Source organism: Schistocerca piceifrons, chromosome 2 (assembly GCF_021461385.2).
Source record: "Schistocerca piceifrons isolate TAMUIC-IGC-003096 chromosome 2, iqSchPice1.1, whole genome shotgun sequence".
NCBI classification, from domain to species: domain Eukaryota; kingdom Metazoa; phylum Arthropoda; class Insecta; order Orthoptera; family Acrididae; genus Schistocerca; species Schistocerca piceifrons.
In genome coordinates, this window is record NC_060139.1 from 576,822,779 (window position 1) to 576,845,359 (window position 22,581).

The 22,581-nt window shown below is 39.0% G+C and overlaps 1 protein-coding gene across 1 annotated transcript in view; it reads left to right on the top strand.

The window, feature by feature from the left end:
* Positions 1-22,581, top strand: part of LOC124777774 (serine-protein kinase ATM-like) — a 470,606-nt gene that overhangs the window by 104,640 nt on the left and 343,385 nt on the right. The window contains exon 10 of the mRNA XM_047253284.1: positions 15,614-15,771. Within this exon, the coding sequence (XP_047109240.1) occupies positions 15,614-15,771 (158 nt within the window). The remainder of the gene's footprint in view (positions 1-15,613; positions 15,772-22,581) is intronic.

The following is a 22,581-nucleotide window of genomic DNA, read 5'->3' on the forward strand; positions in this document are numbered from 1 at the left end:
AAAAAAGAGATATATAGAGGTAGAGGGGGAGACAGGGATGAGGAGAGTAAAGTAAAGACAAAGAGGTAGAGAGAAGGGGGATGTTAAGGTGGGGGGGGGGGGGAAGGAGAGGGGGGGGGGGGGAGAGAGAGAGAGAGAGAGAGAGAGAGAGAGAGAGAGAGAGAGAGAGAATATGTGCATGGGTGGGAAGAAGGGTGATGAGAGAAGGCAGTACATAATATGGATGGGAAAGGAGAGGTGCGGACAGGATAGAGAAGGGAAAAGGTAAGATGAGGCAGTGAAAAACTGTTTAATGGAGGTTTAGGCCAGGGAATTGCGAGAGTGCATGTCATGCTGGAAGCACAGTTCCTATCTGGATATTTCAGAGAAACTTGTGCTGTAAGGTAGTTTTCAAATGGCCTACATAATGAAGCTGCTGTTGGAAGTCATTTGTGTTGTGGTGTGCAGCTTGTTCAGCAACCAGATGATCAAGTTTGCAGTTTGCCACAGTTGGGTGATGGCCATTCATGTCAGTAGACAGCTGGTTACTAGTCATGCCCATATAGACTGCTTTACAGTAATTGCTGTTTATCTGATATACAACAGTGCTGCATTCACAAGAGGTCCTACCATTTGTTAGGTAGGTAATGCCTGTCATTTGAATGCGGGGGGGGGGGGGGGGGGGGGATCTTGCAGTGGGTTGACACAAGGAAACAACCCATGAGCTGCAAGATTGGGCGAGGATTTAAATATTGATGGACAAGTATATTTTGAAGGTTGGGTGGGTGGCGGAACAATATTTTGGGTGATGTGGATGGGATTGTGGTTAAGATAGCCCTCGTTTCAGGGCATAAAAAGAGGTAGTTGAAGCATTGGCGAAGGATGTTATAGTGATTCTGACTGGGTTTTCATAGTCTCTTCCTCTGTAACATCACTCTTGATTACCATTAACCATTAAGCTGAAGGTCTAGATGAGTGTGTTATGGTGTTTGCTCAAAAATGTACACAACAGTACCATTTACACTACAGTCACACACGCACATTAGCTTTTCAGAACGATGATCAGTTTATTAATTATAAAAACTTGTTAGTGCACAGAACGAGATCAGCACTTACAGTTGTAGTTAATTATTTTATTGTGACACAAAACATAGTTCACAGTTACATAAAAAGTCACATTTTGCAATTGACACTGTTCCGTAATAATTGACTTGATAAGGCTACACTACGATAGGTCAATTACGTCAGTCCATAATGAGAATCAACATGTCCCAACAATCACTTGTTCCAATGACAAAAACATTCCACATGGTTACTAATCACAATACAGTTTAGTTAATAAGTCTCTTAATTTGAGGTAATCTAAATCTTTAAACATTAATATTAGTGAGTCTCACTGTTGTCAGTACGCGTATTTTTTGCATATTAAACCAAGTGATTGTAGCCTGAACCAACACCAAGATTGCACCTGTTGAAGATTTTATTCATAGGCTGTCTAACTGAAATGCCCAGTTTGTGTGATGTCTGACTACTTATAGTCAGCTGTAAGAATAAATTGAATACTAAATAATGCTTTACAGATGGCCTAGGCTGGAATGTACTGTTTTTGATGTACTAATGTACTACAAGAACCAGTAGAATTTTGGATTATAGATTATGTTGCTGGTAAGAAATTCAGAAAATATACATAGACGTTATTATTGTTACACAATGTGGATCCCCTTGTTTACCTGTTTGAGCATCATATTACATACTGGAGTAAATTATGTGAAATTATTAATTCCTGAGGTTATTAATTAGTACTGTACATCATATTGTACAGAAAAATTAAGTTACCAAAAGATGATAGTGGAAAGTCAGAATCTAACAATAGCTAGGGCAAAATCTACAATTGGTAGTGACTTGGAACTTTTAAGTTTAATTCTTTTGGAACATAATTAGTTTTAGGTAATTTAAAATGTGGTACTGGAAAGTCTGAATGTTAAGCTTCGAATCTGTAGGCTAGCTTTCCTAAATATATTGATGAACTCGTAGGGTTTTGCATTTTCTGAACTGTATTACCAACACATTAATTGTAATTACTAATTATTAATGCTCTAATGAAAACTAATTACATCACTGTAAACAGAACAACCAAAATAAAAACTTGAGTGATAAGTCTAAATAAGATCTTGAGATTTTTGTTTAAGGCTTCTTCATTCAGTAAATCAGTCCTTGGATGGGTATCAACTGGATGTCCTCCATATCTCTCTGTCATAAGCATTCTCCTTCATTTATTTGTAACTTCTTCCTCTCTTCACGTCAACTAGCATTCCAAACTTCCTTCTTCCTCTCTCCTTTTTTCCTTGTACATTTCTCTCCATGATTCTATGATAGGAGACCCTGCTCAGCAGCTCCTTATTTCTCATTCTGTTGATTCATTCACTTTCTCCATTCCTCTCCATGACCATAACTCAAAACTTTATTGTTTGTGTCTGTGTGTTCACAATTTGATAACCATAAGACATCACACTCCACTCAAAGAATTTGACGAATGTCTTTCTGAGTGTGATGAGGATGCTTCTAGCTGTCGGCAAACCTTTCAGTCTTCCGAAAGTTCTCTTCCCTATGGAGGTTGTGTTTCTCATTTCCTCTGTACAACTCCCAGTAGGCATTCTCACGCTTGTCAAATACTGGAATGACTGAACTTGTTCTAATACCATTCCATCTAGTGATATATTAATCATTCATCTTCTTTTCTGATTCTCATAACTGTGTCTTGCGAATGTTCACTTTCATTTCAAGCACATTACACATATTTAGAATATTTTTCATGATTACCTGAAGCTCTTCTGTCATTTCTGCTAGCACAGTCATATCATCAGTGTACTTTGATGGTTTTTATTTCTTTCTCCTCCCGCTACAAGTCCTTTTCGTTTTTCCTGTGTCTTATTGGTCATCTTTTCAGTATATTTATTGGAAAGTGTTGGTGACATACAGCAACATAGTCAGACACCACTTCAGTTTCATATTTCTCTATTCAAACTACCGCTTTCTGTTTCATATAGAGTTGCTTTATAAACCTCCTGTCCCTCCAGTCTATACCAGTATCTTTCAGAATCTTCAACAGCATACATCAATCAATTCTGTGCATATGAGTCCATCTAAATCTGTCATGTAGGTGTAAAATCGAACAGTGAAAAATCTGGGATAGAATAGTGGTAATATTATGAAAATGATAGATTGCAACTCACCATATAGCAGAGGTGTTGATTTGCAGATAGGCACAACAAAAAGACTGTCAAACAAGAGGGCTTTTGGCCAGAAATGCCTTCACCAGAATTAGACCACAAACACAACTCACACACACAAACCACAGAGACTATGGTTGTGTGTGTATATGTGTGTGTGTGTGTGTGTTTTTTGTCTAATTCTGATGAAGGTCTTTTTGACTGAAAGCACACTTGTTTGACTCCTTTTGTTGTGCCTATCTGCAGCTCAACATCTACGCTATTTGATGAGTATCAATCCTTCCTTTTCGTAATATGGCCATGTGTCACATGCCAAATGATACATGTGTTGAAAACGAGGTAAAAATTAGCAAAAGCACTTTGCTTATCTTTGGGAATAGAAAAAATGTAATGGATAGCAAGACTCCTCCATGATATCTTACAATATGGCTTAGCTTTTCGAGGCCAGGGTAATACTCGGGCATCAGAAGAAGGTTGGTTAACAGATTTATTGGTGTCAGAAATCTACTCTGTAGGAATCAGCATGAGTTTCGAAAAAGACGATCGTGTGAAACCCAGCTCGCGCTGTTCGTCCACGAGACTCAGAGGGCCATAGACACCAGTTCCCAGGTAGATGCCGTGCTTCTTGACTTCCGCAAGGCGTTCGATACAGTTCCCCACAGTTGTTTAATGAACAAAGTAAGAGCATATGGACTATCAGACCAATTGTGTGATTGGATTGAAGAGTTCCTAGATAACAGAACGCAGCATGTCATTCTCAGTGGAGAGAAATCTTCCGAAGTAAGAGTGATTTCAGGTGTGCCGCAGGGGAGTGTCATAGGACCATTGCGATTCACACTATACATAAATGACCTTGTAGATGACATCGGAAGTTCACTGAGGCTTTTTGCGGATGATGCTGTAATATATCGAGAGGTTGTAACAATGGAAAATTGTACTGAAATGCAGGAGGATCTGCAGCGAATTGACGCATGGTGCAGGGAATGGCAATTGAATCTCAATGTAGACAAGCGTAATGTGCTGCGAATACACAGAACGAAAGATCCCTTATCATTTAGCTACAGTATAGCAGGTCAGCAACTGGAAGCAGTTAATTCCATAAATTATGTGGTGATACACATTAGGGATGATTTAAAATGGAATGATCATATAGAGTTGATCGCCGGTAAAGCAGATGCCAGACTGAGATTCATGGGAAGAATCCTAAGGAAATGCAGTCCGAAAACAAAGGAAGTAGGTTACAGTACGCTTGTTCGCCCACTGCTTGAATACCGCTCAGCAGTGTGGGACCCGTACCAGATAGGGTTGATAAAAGAGATAGAGAAGATCCAACGGAGACAGGGCACTTCGTTACAGGATCATTTAGTAATCGCGAAAGCATTACGGAGATAATAGATAAACTCCAGTGGAAGACTCTGCAGGAGAGACGCTCAGTAGCTCGGTACGGGCTTTTGTTAAAGTTTCGAGAACATACCTTCACCGAAGAGTCAAGCAGTATATTGCTCCCTCCCACGTATATCTCACGAAGAGACCATGAGGATAAAATCAGAGAGATTAGAGCCCACACAGAGGCATACTGACAATCCTTCTTTCCACGAACAATACGAGACTGGAATAGAAGGGAGAACCGATAGAGGTACTCAGGGTACCCTCCGCCACACACTGTCAGGTGGAGTATGGATGTAGATGTAGATGTAGAGGAGAAGATAGCATGGCAGATCTGATATGGATGAACTTGATTGGATATTGTCTGTCTGTAAAGGCTCTGGAAAGGTTATCTGTATATTTAGACAATGCCTATCCACTGCAGATTTTATACCCATGGGTGGTGAGGCTGTAAGGAAGAGGTCTTTTAACGTGGAATGAGTGACAGCTATCAAAGTGGAGGTACTGTTGGTGCACTTGATATGAACAGATGTATTTGTGGAGCCATCTAAGAGGCAGAGATCATCATCCAGGAAGGTCACTCATTGAGTTGAGAAGGACTGGGTGAAGTGGATTTGGGATTAGATTCTGAGGTTATGGAGGAAAAGGCAAAGATTGTCACTGCTGTGACTCCAGATCCTGAAAATGTCATTAATGAATCTGAACCAGACAAGGGGTTTTAAATGTTGATTGGATAGGAAGGATTCCTCCAAATGGCCCATAAAAAAGCTGGCGTAGGATGGTGCCTTGCATGTACCCATAGCAGTACCACAGATTTGTTTGTAGATTTTTGCCTTTTAAAGTGAAATAATTGTGGGTCAGGATATGGATAGCTAGGAGGGTTAGAAATGAGGTAGTAGGTTTTGTGTTAGGATGACTTTGGGAAAGGTAGTATTCTATAGTAATAACACGATGGGCATGGGGGTGCTGGTGTACAAGTGCTCTATGCGTCTACAATGACCACGAAGCAGTGTGGTGGTAATAGGATAGGAACTATGGAAAGGCAGTGGAGGAAGTGAGTAGTGTCTTGAATGTAGTATGGGAAGTTACGGACCATAGTTTGGAGGTGTTAGTCAACAAAGGTAGAGGTTTGTTCTGTGAGAGTGTTGTACCCAGCCACAATGGGGTGACCTGTATGGAGGCCTGTGGGGTAGTGTTTGTGGGGTTTGGGACATAGGTAAAGAGTAGGAGTGTGTGAGATTACAGGTGTGAGGAGGGAGATGGATTCAGGTGTCACGTTTTAGGATTGACCTAAGGCCTTGAGGAGCTGCCAGAGGTCATGTTGTACTTCTGGGATGGGATCATGGTTGTAAGGTGGTATGCAAATATAGATGGAGACCCTCAGCCAAACGGTCACTATGATTCATAACTGCTTTGGTGAAACCTTTGTCTGTGGAAAGTATGATAATATCTGGATTGGTTTTCAGATTAGGGACAATTGTGTGTTTTTTAGGAGTGATGCTGAACTCACTTGGGAGGGATTTAGGAAAGGAACAGGTGATGAGTGGGTGTAAGGGAAGGAGATTCACACTTGGATAAAGGTTAGAACTGTTCCAAAGAATGTTCTGTGTGGGGTTTTGATTGGCTGTAAACAGTAGGGGAAGTGGTCATGAAACATTTCCACTGCAGAGAATAAGTAAAGGAAACAACGTCCTTTATAAGTCCGTCATGGTTGAACTTAGGTTTTAGGGTAAAGATGATGCATTTAGAAAGTAATGAGACTTCTGCAGGGGTCAGAATGTTGGGCAGAAAGGTTGGCAACAGTGTTTTGGGGTGGATGTTTCATGGAGGGTGGAGGAAGTCTTTGGGGATATGGCAGTCAGAGTAAGTCAGCAAGGCCAGAGAAGTAGGCTCTTTGTTGGCTGTAAGTTATCCTGTTGTTGTTGTTGTGGTCTTCAGTCCTGAGACTGGTTTGATGCAGCTCTCCATGCTACTCTATCCTGTGCAAGCTTTTTCATCTCCCAGTACCTACTGCAACCTACATCCTTCTGAATCTGCTTAGTGTATTCATCTCTTGGTCTCCCCCTACGATTTTTACCCTCCACGCTGCCCTCCAATACTAAATTGGTGATCCCTTGATGCCTCAGAACATGTCCTACCAACCGATCCCTTCTTCTGGTCAAGTTGTGCCACAAACTTCTCTTCTCCCCAATCCTATTCAATACTTCCTCATTAGTTATGTGATCTACCCATCTAATCTTCAGCATTCTTCTGTAGCACCACATTTCGAAAGCTTCTATTCTCTTCTTGTCCAAACTATTTATCGTCCATGTTTCACTTCCATACATGGCTACACTCCATACGAATACTTTCAGAAATGACTTCCTGACACTTAAATCAATTCTGGATGTTAACAAATTTCTCTTCTTCAGAAACGCTTTCCTTGCCATTGCCAGCCTACATTTTATATCCTCTCTACTTCTACCATCATCAGTTATTTTGCTCCCCAAATAGCAAAACTCCTTTACTACTTTAAGTGCCTCATTTCCTAATCTAATTCCCTCAGCATCACCCGACTTAATTAGACTACATTCCATTATCCTTGTTTTGCTTTTGTTGATGTTCATCTTATATCCTCCTTTCAAGACACTGTCCATTCCATTCAACTGCTCTTCCAAGTCCTTTGCTGTCTCTGACAGAATCACAATGTCATCGGCGAACCTCAAAGTTTTTACTTCTTCTCCATGAATTTTAATACCTACTCCGAATTTTTCTTTTGTTTCCTTTACTGCGTGCTCAATATACAGATTGAACAACATCGGGGACAGGCTACAACCCTGTCTTACTCCCTTCCCAACCACTGCTTCCCTTTCATGCCCCTCGACTCTTATAACTGCCATCTGGTTTCTGTACAAATTGTAAATAGCCTTTCGCTCCCTGTATTTTACCCCTGCCACCTTTAGAATTTGAGAGAGAGTATTCCAGTCAACATTGTCAAAAGCTTTCTCTAAGTCTACAAATGCTAGAAACGTAGGTTTGCCTTTCCTTAATCTTTCTTCTAAGATAAGTCGTAAGGTCAGTATTGCCTCACGTGTTCCAGTGTTTCTACGGAATCCAAACTGATCTTCCCCGAGGTTGGCTTCTACTAGTTTTTCCATTCGTCTGTAAAGAATTCGTGTTAGTATTTTGCAGCTGTGACTTATTAAGCTGATAGTTCGGTAATTTTCACATCTGTCAACACCTGCTTTCTTTGGGACTGGAATTATTATATTCTTCTTGAAGTCTGAGGGTATTTCGCCTGTTTCATACATCTTGCTCACCAGATGGTAGAGTTTTGTCAGGACTGGCTCTCCCACGGCCGTCAGTAGTTCCAATGGAATATTGTCTACTCCGGGGGCCTTGTTTCGACTCAGGTCTTTCAGTGCTCTGTCAAACTCTTCACACAGTATCGTATCTCCCATTTCATCTTCATCTACATCCTCTTCCATTTCCATAATATTGTCCTCAAGTACATTGCCCTTGTATAGACCCTCTATATACTCCTTCCACCTTTCTGCTTTCCCTTCTTTGCTTAGAACTGGGTTTCCATCTGAGCTCTTGATATTCATACAAGTCGTTCTCTTATCTCCAAAAGTCTCTTTAATTTTCCTGTAGGCGGTATCTATCTTACCCCTAGTGAGATAGGCCTCTACATCCTTACATTTGTCCTCTAGCCATCCCTGCTTAGCCATTTTGCACTTCCTGTCGATCTCATTTTTGAGACGTTTGTATTCCTTTTTGCCTGTTTCACTTACTGCATTTTTATATTTTCTCCTTTCATCAATTAAATTCAATATTTATTCTGTTACCCAAGGATTTCTACTAGCCCTCGTCTTTTTACCTACTTGATCCTCTCCTGCCTTCACTACTTCATCCCTCAAAGCTACCCATTCTTCTTCTACTGTATTTATTTCCCCCATTCCTGTCAATTGCTCCCTTATGCTCTCCCTGAATCTCTGTACAACCTCTGGTTCTTTTAGTTTATCCGGGTCCCATCTCCTTAAATTTCCACCTTTTTGCAGTTTCTTCAGTTTTAATCTACAGGTCATAACCAATAGATTGTGGTCAGAGTCCACATCTGCCCCTGGAAATGTCTTACAATTTAAAACCTGGTTCCTAAATCTCTGTCTTACCATTATATAATCTATCTGATACCTATTAGTATCTCCAGGATTCTTCCAGGTATACAACCTTCTTTTATGATTCTTGAACCAAGTGTTAGCTATGATTAAGTTATGCTCTGTGCAAAATTCTACAAGGCGGCTTCCTCTTTCATTTCTTCCCCCCAATCCACATTCACCTACTATGTTTCCTTCTCTCCCTTCTCCTACTGACGAATTCCAGTCACCCATGACTATTAAATTTTCGTCTCCCTTCACTACCTGAATAATTTCTTTTATCTCGTCATATATTTCATCAATTTCTTCATCATCTGCAGAACTAGTTGGCATATAAACTTGAACTACTGTAGTAGGTGTGGGCTTCGTATCCATCTTGGCCACAATAATGCGTTCACTATGCTGTTTGTAGTAGCTTACCCGCATTCCTATTTTCCTATTCATTATTAAACCTACTCCTGCATTACCCCTATTTGATTTTGTGTTTATAACCCTGTAGTCACCTGACCAGAAGTCTTGTTCCTCCTGCCACCGAACTTCACTAATTCCCACTATATCTAACTTCAACCTATCCATTTCCCTTTTTAAATTTTCTAACCTACCTGCCCGATTAAGGGATCTGACATTCCACGCTCCGATCCGTAGAACGCCAGTTTTCTTTCTCCTGATAACGACATCCTCTTGAGTAGTCCCCGCCCAGAGATCCGAATGGGGGACTATTTTACCTCCGGAATATTTTACCCAAGAGGACGCCATCATCATGTAATCATACAGTAAAGCTGCATGCCCTCGGGAAAAATTACGGCTGTAGTTTCCCCTTGCTTTCAGCCGTTCGCAGTACCAGCACAGCAAGGCCGTTTTGGTTATTGTTACAAGACCAGATCAGTCAATCATCCAGACTGTTGCCCTTGCAACTACTGAAAAGGCTGCTGCCCCTCTTCAGGAACCACACGTTTGTCTGGCCTCTCAACAGATACCCCTCCGTTGTGGTTGCACCTACGGTACGGCTATCTGTATCGCTGAGGCACGCAAGCCTCCCCACCAACGGCAAGGTCCATGGTTCCTGTAAGACAATAATAGCTGGGACAGCTTCCCCAGATGGCTCTGGGAGTGCTGTTCCAACTATTGATGGGCAAAAGTTTCTATTGCAATGATGGTATTCAGGAGGTTGCAGTTACAGAATAAAAGGTTTTTATGAAAGGAGTGGAGGCAGTCAAGTATGGTCTGAGCTTGAATTGTATGATTATAAAGACCAGTTTGGTGAGGGTGAAGGACTGATGGAATTGGAAAAGATGAGTGTTTTGCAGTAGCTTGGGTGACTGCCTGAGATGCTAATTTTAATAGTAAGCCTGTTAGTTGAGATACTATGGCTCAGACAAGATTTCAGAAAAAGGATGTGTGGTTGGAGTTTTGCAAGGGTAATGGAGAGTTTCTGAAACTGTCAAAGATAGATTGAGCAAGGATTTGTGATGCTTGGGAGACAAAATGAGTGATTGAAAAAATAGTTAAAAAAGGTTGAAAAATAGGAGGGTGAAAACGTTGATTAGACTGTTATAATGGAAATAAATGGTAGGTACTAGAGAAAGAGCTATGTTGGAAATTAGAAGGAAGGACGGAAAATGATTGAAACAAACAGGAAGCAGCAGTTGCACTTGTAAATAGATGTGTTCCATTGCAGTGACAGGAAGGAACACACATGCAATCATATCTTGAGGATGTAAATAAACATGCATTATCGGCTAACAATCAACTTGGGCGGCACAGGACGATAGTGGAGAATATGTTAGAAACAGCACTGAAATTAAAAGTTCAAGAGCAGGCAGTTATAGTATTGTGCTACTTGTGGGCTATTACAAAAGCAGACCTGTGAATAGCGCAACAGGGGCAGGTTGGTGTGTATTTTGAAGGCAGGTACTGCAGAGGAGAGGAAAGTATAGACGTCTTAAGGAGTGGGCAATGAGTTGTAGATAAATAAAGCCAGACAGTAATGGAGATAAAGACATATGGGAAGGAGGAGAGCTGAATCAGCAGTGTACAACAATAATGGAAACTTCTGGATGGAACAATATGAAAATAAGGGAACGGCAATGACTCACCTGTAGTGGACTGATCTGTGGAGCATAGAGGCATGTAACAGGAAACAGTATTCACTCTAGTTTTCGAGTAAAAGTACATGCCTTCACATGCACAGCCTGGGGTAGGGGGCAAGAGGGGGTAATGATAAAGAGATAAGTCTTTTGACAGATGACTCAGTGGCTGCACAATGACATGACTGGAGTACAAAGGATAGAGCAAAAATATATATCCTTGATCATCTCTATTCTAATCCTGCAACTGTGCCACGTGGGCAGCCCAGGTGCAAGACCTGTCCCATACATTCACCCACCACCTCCTACCACAGTCCAGCCATAGGCATTTCCTACCCGGTAAAAGGTTGGGCCACATGTGAAAGCAGCCATCATAGATATCAGCTAAGCTGTAATTACTTAACAAAATTCTTTGTGGGCTTGACAAGAAACCAAATGTTTAATCGCAAGAATGGCCTCTGCGAAACTGTGGCAAACTGCAAACATAACCATCCAGTTGCCAAAAATGCTGCACACCACAACAGGAAAAACTTCAACAGTTGCCTCACTTTGTAGGCCATTTGGATACTTCCTTCCAGCACTACTTTCTCTGAACTTCATGGGTCGGAATTCTCTCTCCAACATATCTTTCACTCTGGCCATCATCCAGCTTAAACCTCTGCTAACCAGTTTCCCACTGACTCACTTTACCATTTCCCATCTCTCTTCCATCCATATCACTCCTTTCCTACATCAGCCCAGGCAACTGCTTTCAATAATTGATGCTCAATAATGTCTGTGTTGTTGTGTATGTGAACTTGGGTGTGTAGCTTTTACTAGAAAAGGAACAAGAGGTTGAAAGCTAGTGAGAGTACTATTGCCTGTTAGATGTTTCTGTTCTGTCCCCATATTAGGCCCCTATATTTGAATGGTTGCCTTCCCCTTATTTTTTGTGCTGTTCCAACCAGAAAGTTCCATTATTGTTGCTATAAAACATTTTAATATGTGTGTATTATTGTGGGTAAAATACATGAAAAAATTACATTGATGAAGACATGTAATTCAAATTCTTTTATAAAGTAATGTAATCACTTTTGGCGTCATCATTTAACAGTTAGAGACCAAGTCCACACATAGCTTAGGCCAAGACTTTGAGTTTAAAAGACAAAGCTATAGTATAGGCTCGGCTGTGATTTTCTCAATGCCCAAGCCACCTATTGCTTGAAAACTGGACTCATTACATATGCGAATAATGTATGAATGTCTTGTGAGGCAGCACTTGACTGGTGCTGCCTTCTGTTCTCAATTTCTAGGTTTATTTCAAAAGAAACATTAGCTGCTGTGCTGTCATGAATGGCTGAACCAATATGATCATATTGATGTAATTTTGGGTGTATACGCATAAGGTTTAACAGTGTGCTGCAATTCTGTTATAAATAAGTCATATTTGTTGAGTGAGCAAGAAATTTTGGAAGCTCAAGAGGAACAGACTGCTCAGCTACTCATCTTGCACATTTTTTGGACATTAGTTGTACTTTCTGTCATCATCATTCTAAAATTTGTAATCTGTTAAAGAACTAAAATAAATCTTGGAGCTTGGTCCTTTTTTTCATATGTATTACCCTAGAAAGTACGTCAATTACATATGTTCCAATACTGCTTTAAATAATGGCATAAATGGTCAGTTTCCTATAGTCTATACAAAATTACTTAGGGATTGACACTTCGACAGGAGCATAGCAAATCTCAGAACAGAGTTGCCATGTCCACACAGAACACAGGCGTATTCATACATTTCATTCAGCTCGCTCAAACAGGCAAACTATTCACTTAATAAATATGGAAATTGCATTGTTCTTAAAGAGCTACATTCCTTTATCATTTTAGTTTTATCTGCGGCAACAAATTATTAAGACGATATTAGGGCAGTTTACGAAAGTGCATTTTCACATGACATAACCAAATTTTCGACATATTGGAAACGTTTTTGTTATTGAAGTTAAGTGAATACCTTATGGGAATGAAATCTGAAGAATGCATATTATTTTCGAAACCAGAACTCTGTTGGAGATCTCTAATGCAAGATAATTTGAGTTAATCATGAAGCATAGTGGTCTGCTCGTGCATCAACTACTAATTGGGCGCCCATACAGTTTCAGAACGAGAGACAGATCGGAAAATGTATCTTAAATATGCCAACCTCTATCGTTTAGAAAGAATAAAAGTAATACAAATTAGAGGACCTCTGTATTACAGCAGTTATGTTGTTATCAGTAATATTTATTTTGTGTGATGAATTTCTGAGAAAAACTTTCTTTGAAATTAGTTGCTATTAAGATCTTATTGAAATTTCAGAACTTATGACAATGTAATTATGTTATGTAGGCACTTAAAGATGTGAATTGCGCATGCTCAGCGTGTAGCTGGATCCACCTGTGATCCATTTCTATAACGACAATGGAAAAAGTGTGTTGATGTTGCTATGTTCTTGAAGTGTCAGTGTCACTGCCACTTATCTTTTATTGAAATTATATCCTCTACTGAATTTTCCAGAGCTTCATTCTGCCACGCCCTTTCCACAGTGCTCTGCGTGTGTTTGATGGCTTTCTTCCAATCTTCACTGGTGACTTTCCTGACAGCTTCTCTTGTGAGTGTGTTAACTGTAGAGAGACTAAATTAAAAATTATTCCTGGCAGTGTAACCTTTAATTTGGGTCAATATTATTTCTACTGGGTTGAAATGGCAGTGGTAAGGTGGTAGCGTAACGACTGTGTGCTCATGTTTCTTGCCAATTCTTCAATTTGTTATTGGGGGAACTGTTGTCTATAGAGGGAGATTTTTTTCCATAAGCTCCACCTTTTTCAGGTCACCACTTACATCGACATTATGATACTGAAGCCAGTCAATCATTTCCTCCTTTCAGTTTGTCATGGTAGGTACCTTGCCAACAACATCTGAATTATTATTTTCGAAGATTTCATGTTAGTGAATATTCTAACCACTTTGTAAATGTAAGATGCTTCATTTCTTTGTGATAATCTCCTGTTTTCTTTGATTTAAAAGCAGGAGACAGTTTGGGAAAAAACTTTGCGAGATGTCTGCATGAAGGAAAATAAGTCTGCCGCCCTTGCCAGAAGGCATTGGGCATTGCCATTGTTTCGTTAGCTGTGTCATCCACCCAGCCTTGCTTGACGTGACCAGTAACTGACCCACGTACCGTCGATATTTGTACTATGGGTGTCCCGTGAAAAGCAGTTTCACCATGCACCTATATCCTCCCTCTCCATCATCAGCTTATGCCCACTGAAATGTTTACAGTGAAAGCCTAGCTTGTTTAAAACTGTGGACAAGGATGAGAGACTGCCTTGAGAAAGTCCTGATTCTTTAAGTGTGACCAGCAAAGCCCTGATCATCATATGTTCCTTCCTGTGATAATAATCATAAACATGAAGACAAATCACATCCTGTGCAAACAAATCGATATTTGTATTCTGCTTATCCATACAATGTTTTTCTCCAAGGGCATTAAGTTTCGATGATTCTTCAGCTTCCTTTTCTTTGTCAAACATTTCCTTCCCAATCTTCACAACAGTATTTTTGTTTGTATTTAAAGGTGCAGCAGTTCTGTCAATCGCTTCATTAGCAGAGAGCACCAGGCCTTCATCAAGTTTTTCATTTTCAAAGTAGGCACGTAATGCGCAAACCATTTCTCTTGACTGTCCTCATATGGCAGTTCTCTGCTCAAGAGAACAGCGATGAATTTTTCCACTTAATACTTTCAATGAACTTCCCGCTAACATCGTTGAGTACCGTACAATGAATAATGGAAACAACAAATAATGATAACAACAAGTATCGGTAACAAAGAATAGTGGTGACAATGAATAATGGTAACAACTTGTGCAGCTGTAATAATGAACACACAGAAAGTCACAGGGTGCAACGATCACACAGGACAGCAAGCTGGGTGCAACTGAAGCCCGCTGCAAGCAGGAATTGTTGTTTGGGGTAAAGGTTTGGCAAGTTTGGGGATTTGCTGCAGCTGTAGGTGTTATGGTATTGGCGGAAAGTGGCCTGGGCCTGCACCATGGGTTTCCCGTGTGCTGCTTCTGCCCTCACTGTCAATTCTAAAGTAATTTTGGACAGACTGTAGGTCTGATATTCTTCTAAGTGGCTGGTCTACAAAGTGCTAGTACTGCACAGTTTGGTGAATTATGAAATAAAATTTGTACGATGAAGACATCCCCTCTGCCTGCCTTACTCCTTCCCTCCCCCATGTAGGGAGGGACAGGAAGGGGGGGGGTCTATATTAGCATAGTGTGACAATAGATGTGCAGGTAAGTCTGTAAGGACAGTGGACTGAAATATGTGTATCACTTAAATTTCATATTAACTTGGTGGTAGGTAGCATCATGTTTCATTCATCTAAATAATGTGATATTACATGAGAGTAAAACAAGTTTAAATTCTCAGATTATACTATATATCTGTATTCTTCTAAAACATATTTGTTACCCCCGAGCATCAGAAGTATAGAGAGCTGTGATGTTGATTTTTTACTATTCATTTAAAGAAATCTTCCTTAGGTCTTCCACAATTTGACATAGCACAGGACTCTATACAATATGCTTTTTTGTTAAAGCTGTTGTTGTGGACATCTGAGATGGTCTGTTAAATGTGCCAAATCCAGTAACCATAATAAAATCTCTACTTGTGAGTCAGGAAGATTATAAATATTTAGGAAACAGGGAATTATTAACGTGTTCTCCCAAACACAGTTTCTTTGTTAGTAAGTAATTTTTGATGTCTGTTTCAGGTATTTCATGAACATTCCAGGTCCAATTCAAACCAAAGTATAAATGTACATGAACCTACCTGTAGTCCAGTTCTGAAGAAACGGCGCATTGCGGGAGGGTTAAGAGATATAGTAAACAACATATCAAAAATGAATACTCCAAAAGAATGCTGGCCATGGTGAGCATTTATGTAGGAGAATAAAAGGAAAAACTTCACAATGAAGGATGGCAGCCAAAAACAGTTGCAGGATAGAATTTTTTTATTAAAATTCTTGACCAAGGTTTCGGTACATATAAATATACCTTCATCAGAAGTACATTTCCTGAATAGAAAGACACATTCATTAGAAAAGCCATATCAACGAAAGTGAGAAACAGAAGCTTAAATAACGGTGAAATTGCTAAAGTAATACAGGCACACAATCTTTAGTACTTACTAAAATTACATCATGCACTGGAGAATAATGAAACAATTATGCCAAAAGGCGGCGTCAGTTGCTGCTGCAGCCATGTTTAAAATCTTGAAAAAGGAAAAACAATTTTATGGGCAGTTACTGTTCAGTAATTAATCAGTTATTTCTATGTTAATGCTGATTGGTATTTTGAATTACTGAAAGATGATATTACTTAATTGACCTAGTCTGAAGTAGTTCACTTACCACAGTTATCTTGTCACTGCTAGCTGATTATGTATCAGGAAACTATTGTGTGTAAATTTTAATTCACGATATGAACATAAACCAGTAATTTATTTTTAGAATTTTTTACTTTCATCTATAATATTGTAAAAACATTGGTTTTCGAAATGATAGCATAAAACATTATCTTTAAATTAAAACTGATTTCCCCCAAAATTATCTTCACAGTACTTACTCTTACAGCATTTAACATACCTTTTTGTCCAGTTAATAGTAGTGATCTTGACTTTGTATATTGATCAGTTTTACTTTGATCCCTAAGTCTAGGTTTGGTGCAAGTATTGACAAAATCTAAACACAAGAATTAAAACTGTAGCTTTGAAGTTACAAGGGAATTTCAAAAAGTAGGTTATGTATTGTTATGGCTGCCCAACCAATATTTATTGAATGCTGCACTACACGTCAATATGACCAGATACAAGGAGCCTCAGCAGCCAGAGACTGTGATCGTGTGTGTGTGAGTTGTGTTTGCGTGCATGTGTGTGTGTGTGTGTGTGTGTGTGTGTGTGTGTGTGTGTGTGTGTGTGTTTGTTTTGTGTAGTCTAATTCTGATGAATGCCTTTGCGGCTGAAAACTTACTTGCTTGACAGCCTCTTCATTGTGCCTATCTGCAACTCAGCATCTCCACTATATGTCGAGTAATCTATCCTTTTCATAATATGTGATTATTTCATCCTAGATTTTCCAATGTTTGAAAGAAACATTCAGAATGTTCTACTATTTCCTCAACAACAGAAATCCGCTCTTTAGTCCTGCAGCCAATCATGAACCACTGTATAAATATGCTCATCATTAGAAAATCTCTTTACCCCAGATGTTCTTTCAGTTGGAAATTGCATTTTGGAAGAATTGGACTTACCATGTGTGCGGCTTTGGTCAAATTGTAGCACCATTTTGACATGACTGGATGCGACATTGCCCATATACTGCAAGAATTTAATGGTGAAATTTAGACTTTTGCCAACAAGAATCATACTGTCCCATGTACTTCAAGTTTGGAGTGCATTTACAATTGCCACGCAATTTTCATTGCGCACTTTGGTGCATCCGTTATCCACATTTCAGTAGAATTGTGTCTGTATAAAAGGTGGAACACACATTATCTTCTGACAATGAGCCACTGTTTTTGCACAATGGTTTTAATGAGGGATGGCACTTGTAATTTACTTTCTGAAGTTACTGTAAAAGAAGGAAAAAATGACAGTTGGTGAAACTGTGACAGGACAGGGGCAACTAGAGACAAGTTATTTTTCTGGAACTGAAGTAGTTCATTTTGCAGCCAATGTAATCAAGCCAAAGACTACATTTTATGAGCAGAACACACACAAGATGCAACAAGTCTACTAAAGAGACTGCCTATGCTATATTTGTTCACCTTCTTCTGTAGTATTGCTTCACAGTGTGTGATCCATATCAGATGGTATTGATGGCGGACATTGGAAAAGTACAAAGAAAGACAGCTAGTTTTTCATTATTGTGGAATAGGGATGAGTGTTGCACAGATATGATACATGAATTGGAATGACAACCATTAAATCTTTTTACAGAAATTTAAATCACAAACTCTCCCCTCCAATTTCCAAAATATGTTGTTGACTCCTATCTACCTTAATAAAATAAATCAGAGCTTGCACTGGAAGATTTAAGCATTTATTTTTGTCTCATGCTATTTGAGAGTGGAACGATGTGAGAGAGTCTGAGGTGATTTCATGAACCCTCTGCCAAGCACGTAAGCATAAATTGCAAATTAACTATGTACATGTAGTTATTCACACTTCAATAGTATTTAAAAAATATTTAAATTATTTGTTTGCTCTCTTCTGGAGTATTGCTGTACAGTATGTGATCCTTACCAGATGCTACTGACAGAGGATATTGAAAAAGTTCAAAGAAGTGCAGCTTGATTTGCATTATTCCACTATGTCTTACTAGTGACTGCATCTGCACACTGTCATAATTTCCTCATCCTTGTAATACAGAGACCCGTGTATTGTCATTGCACATTAAAAGAGTTTATATTTGGACATACAAAAGAATAGTGAAGAGAATAGCCAAAGACAAATGACACCATCTAGCAATAGAACCATAATATTGTTTCACATTCATTATGTGTTGTGTAGTTTTAGCTACTGGTTATTAGTTTTTGAACAAATGTAGCCAGTACACATTCTGCCTAGAGGCTCTTGGGGGAATATTAACAAATTCTATTGTAAACAATGTTCCTGCTTTTTCAGGAAGACAGAATTAAATAAGGAATAGGCAAACTTGTGTCTGACTTGAACGAGATGTGGTTTCATAGTGGGTAAGTGTCAGATTACAAATCCAAAGGACCAATTTCCAATCCTAAATCTGTCATTGGAATGTTCATGTTGCTTAATGCTTATTTTACTTGTCATAACTATTGGTATGCATGAGAAATGCCAAGCTGCATTATGATTCATATTCTACATTACACTGTAGGTCCCTGCATAACTGCGCGGATTAGTCAATTCAAAGATTGGAGGAAGGCAAGGGTGTAATATCTTCAGTATGAGCATGCCTACTAAAGCATTATGGTTGTCAAAACAACCTCCATGCTACCATAATTCCCAAAATCCATCCTGCTGAAACTGTCCCAAAATAACATCATTTTTTTTAGCCCCTAGCTGCAAACAAATATAAATTGATGACAACTGCAGGAGATTTTGCACCTTACCTCATCAATAAAGATATTTTTCCTTTATGTTGTGCAACAATTTTTATTCATCCACTAGCTGATCGTCATAGTCCATCATCAGCTGTCGTCTGATGTAGGCCTAAAAAGCTGAAAACAGTTAAGAAAATGAAAATTGTTGTAGAATTCCAATAAAATGTTTCCATTTTGCACTTATTATTATGTTTTGCAAACACCAATCAAGTATTCAAAGACAAGGTGACTTATTCCAACAGTTGAATCAGTGATTTTCCATTTGCTGTCCTACCTTTACGGGTAGTGTTGACCGTGGAATTCCATAAAGATCCATATTCCATTGATCCCTTTCTCCCCTTGAAACCAGTGTCACGGAGTATGCCCAAAAAAAAAAAAAAAACCTGGATAAATGAATACATGCCAGAATAAAGTGGTTGCTGTACTGTTGTACATTTAGCTAGTTACACTGCACAGTGTATGGTGGAGAGCATAATGAATGTCATCTCTGATGTTTGCTGGAAATACCAATTCAAAAGTCTGTAGCTTATCTGGATGTCTGCTTGTAGTGTGACTGGGTGGATACACAGTAATGGGTAAGTAGAATTGTTAGCAGCAAGCATCACCCGTGTAGAGAGAATGCTGCAGTCCTTCAAGATGCAATGGAGGGTTTCATTTCAATAGTTCCTAAACTCATTTAAATGTTTCACAGAAATAACTACATTGTTAGGACTAACTCGGAGGGTCATCAGCAAAGGAAGGTGAATTTACTATCACTGCTGTAGTTGGATGATGGAGTCTGCTTTTTTTTTTTCCGGATGCCAGAGACTATGCAATGTCCGTTCATTTTCATCTGTCAGGCAGCAATAATAAATCCATGATGGTGCATTTTGATATTGGCAGGAATTGGTTGGATTTATTTACTTAAATATTACTTGCCCTTCATTAGATAACAGCTGCTGATAGGTGATGTCAGTCACACCACAATCTTCACCATGCTTGCTGAATAATAAATAATAAACTTCCATAAATATGTGTTTATTAAAAAATTCAATGATTAAAAAACTCATTTCTTGAGCTTATTGTGCCCCAATAGACAATAAAACCTAAGTTAATGCCACATTTCTTAACCTTTTGATGTTGAGCTACTCATAGCCTACTACGTAGTCTCCATTTATTTAATCCATTTCATATCTCACCACTATGGTTTTCATCTTTAGTAAGCAGTTTTCCCCTCTCTAGCCATAATAATTGAAAGAAATACTGTGCTATTTAATAATTAAAATTCTATTATGATATTATTTCTGACAGCCACTCACTATGCGGGGTAACCACCGATTGACAAAAAAGGTCACATAAAAAAGATTGTATGTCTCTTAACTCCTGTTTTTCACCAGCATACCCGTGCATGGTGCCAATCATTTTCTTTGCCAGACATGCTTTGTCGCACTTTTTTATAAAATACCAAATTACATTATTTTAGCCTCGTATGTGGTTTTTCTCAAACCCAGGAAGATTATAAACATACTGTTTAAGTATTGGTGTAGTACTGTGGAGTTTCTGCAGGCACTAAATTTTCTTAGCCACGTATACACCAAGCTGTTGAACAGTTCAAATGATAGGTAAAAATTTTAACAATATCCAACTAAGTCTTGACTAAATTCAGGCAGGTGCAAAGATTGGCAATTAACTCTGCACAAGATTGTACATTTCAAGAAACATAAAAGCTTGGTATCATATGACACTAGATTTAATGAGTTACGAATAGAGTCAGTCATGTTGTACAGTAACAAAGCAACAGCATCTAGAGATACAAAAGAATGATGATGTATCCAAATTGTAGGTAAAGTAAATCAGGTTCCAGTTCATTGTAGATTACTGCAGTTTGTATAGAAGTTGGATCGTCTGTGAAATACTAGTGTAGCCCATACTTGAAAATTACATAAATGTATGACAGTTTGCACTAAGAGGACATTGAATACATACAAAGAAGATAGTGTGAATGACTACAGTCTTCTTTGAATGTCGAGGCAGTGCAAGAGAAACATTGAAATTCTGTGATAGAGGAAATATGGCATATAGATCACAAGAACCTGTTTAGATTATCCATAACCATCTTCTAGGTCAGAAATTATATATATTTGTCACCTCAGTACAAATTGTTCATGTAGAGGTTTCGAAGGTAAAATTGGGCTAATAATTGCTTGCAAAATAGGTAAAAGCAGTCTTTCTTCTAACATGGCGTCCATGAATGAAAAAGAAGAAACGTTAATATCTAGTACAATAAGAAATGCCCTTGCCACACACTTCCTAATGATTCACAAACTACACTATCTGATCAAACGTGTGCGGACACCTGTTAGTGGACATTAATATAGAGTGTGCCCATCTTCTTCTTCGACAGTTTGAACTCTTCTGGAGACACTTTCAATGGGGTGTCTGAATGTCTGTGGATGAATGGTAGTCCATTCTTCCTCAAGAGCCAGCATCTAACCTTTTCTTAAGCACAATAAGGAGACCACATCTTAACCACAAAAAACGCCCCCATACCATAACACCACTTCCTCCATACTTCACTTTGTAACTACTCGTGATGGCAGGTAACATTCACCACTTCATCAAACCCAAACAATTGCAATGGATTGCACTAGGTGTAGTGTGATTCATGACATCAAATCACTTGTTTCCAGTTATCCACTGCCCAGTTGTGTCACTTTTACCACCACTTCCAGCATTACTTAGTATTGGAGCTCTTCAACTGTTGTACCCCTTATTTTTGATGCTCTACACACAGGCATTGTGCTAATTGGACTAATGGTAACAATTTGGACCTCACAAGTGATTCCTGCCACTGATTTCACACACATTTTTACAGCCACTATTCGCAGTGCTCAGTGATCCATGTCCATCAGCGCTTGAGGTCTACCTGGTCTTGGTTCAATTCTTCATTACTTAGGGTTGTCCAGATACTTTGATCAGATAATGTACAGATTTAGATGGTTGCCATTTCTAGCTTCTGTGCAAAAGCTAGTGACCTACTCCTCCTTTTTCAATTTTTGCAGATCCTGTTAATGCGAAATGCATACGAAGTCTGATCAGTAACACATTATCCTGCTTTCAATGTCATTTCTCATAGACATGCTTGGTGTGTGTCTTCATGAACTTAAAAGAACTATAGCTATGTTTGAGGCAAATTTTTTTCACTATCAGTTTTCTCTTGTAAAAGGGAAAAAAACTTCATCTGTTTTAACCTGTAACATATGTACCCTGTGTACAGCATTACTGCCTAGCGAAAGGAACTCTTTCGCATCTATTTTAGTATTTAACTGGTTGTGATCGTTGTTCCTTCTACTGTGTGCTTCCTGTTTCTTTTTTTAGCCATTTTACCCCAGAGTTTTCAACTGTATTTATTAAACCATATTTTTGACATATTCCAGTTGGCTGACTTATTGCTTATATGAGCATGTTGGCTGATTTATATAACACAGGCACAGATATCACATCATCAGTATAGCTTCTCACAGGGACTTCTTGACTTTCATGCTTCATAATCCTGTACCTCAACAATGATGTATCTGTTGAGAGTGTCCTCTTTATGTTCTTGCTTGTAAAGTGAGCTGCTCAA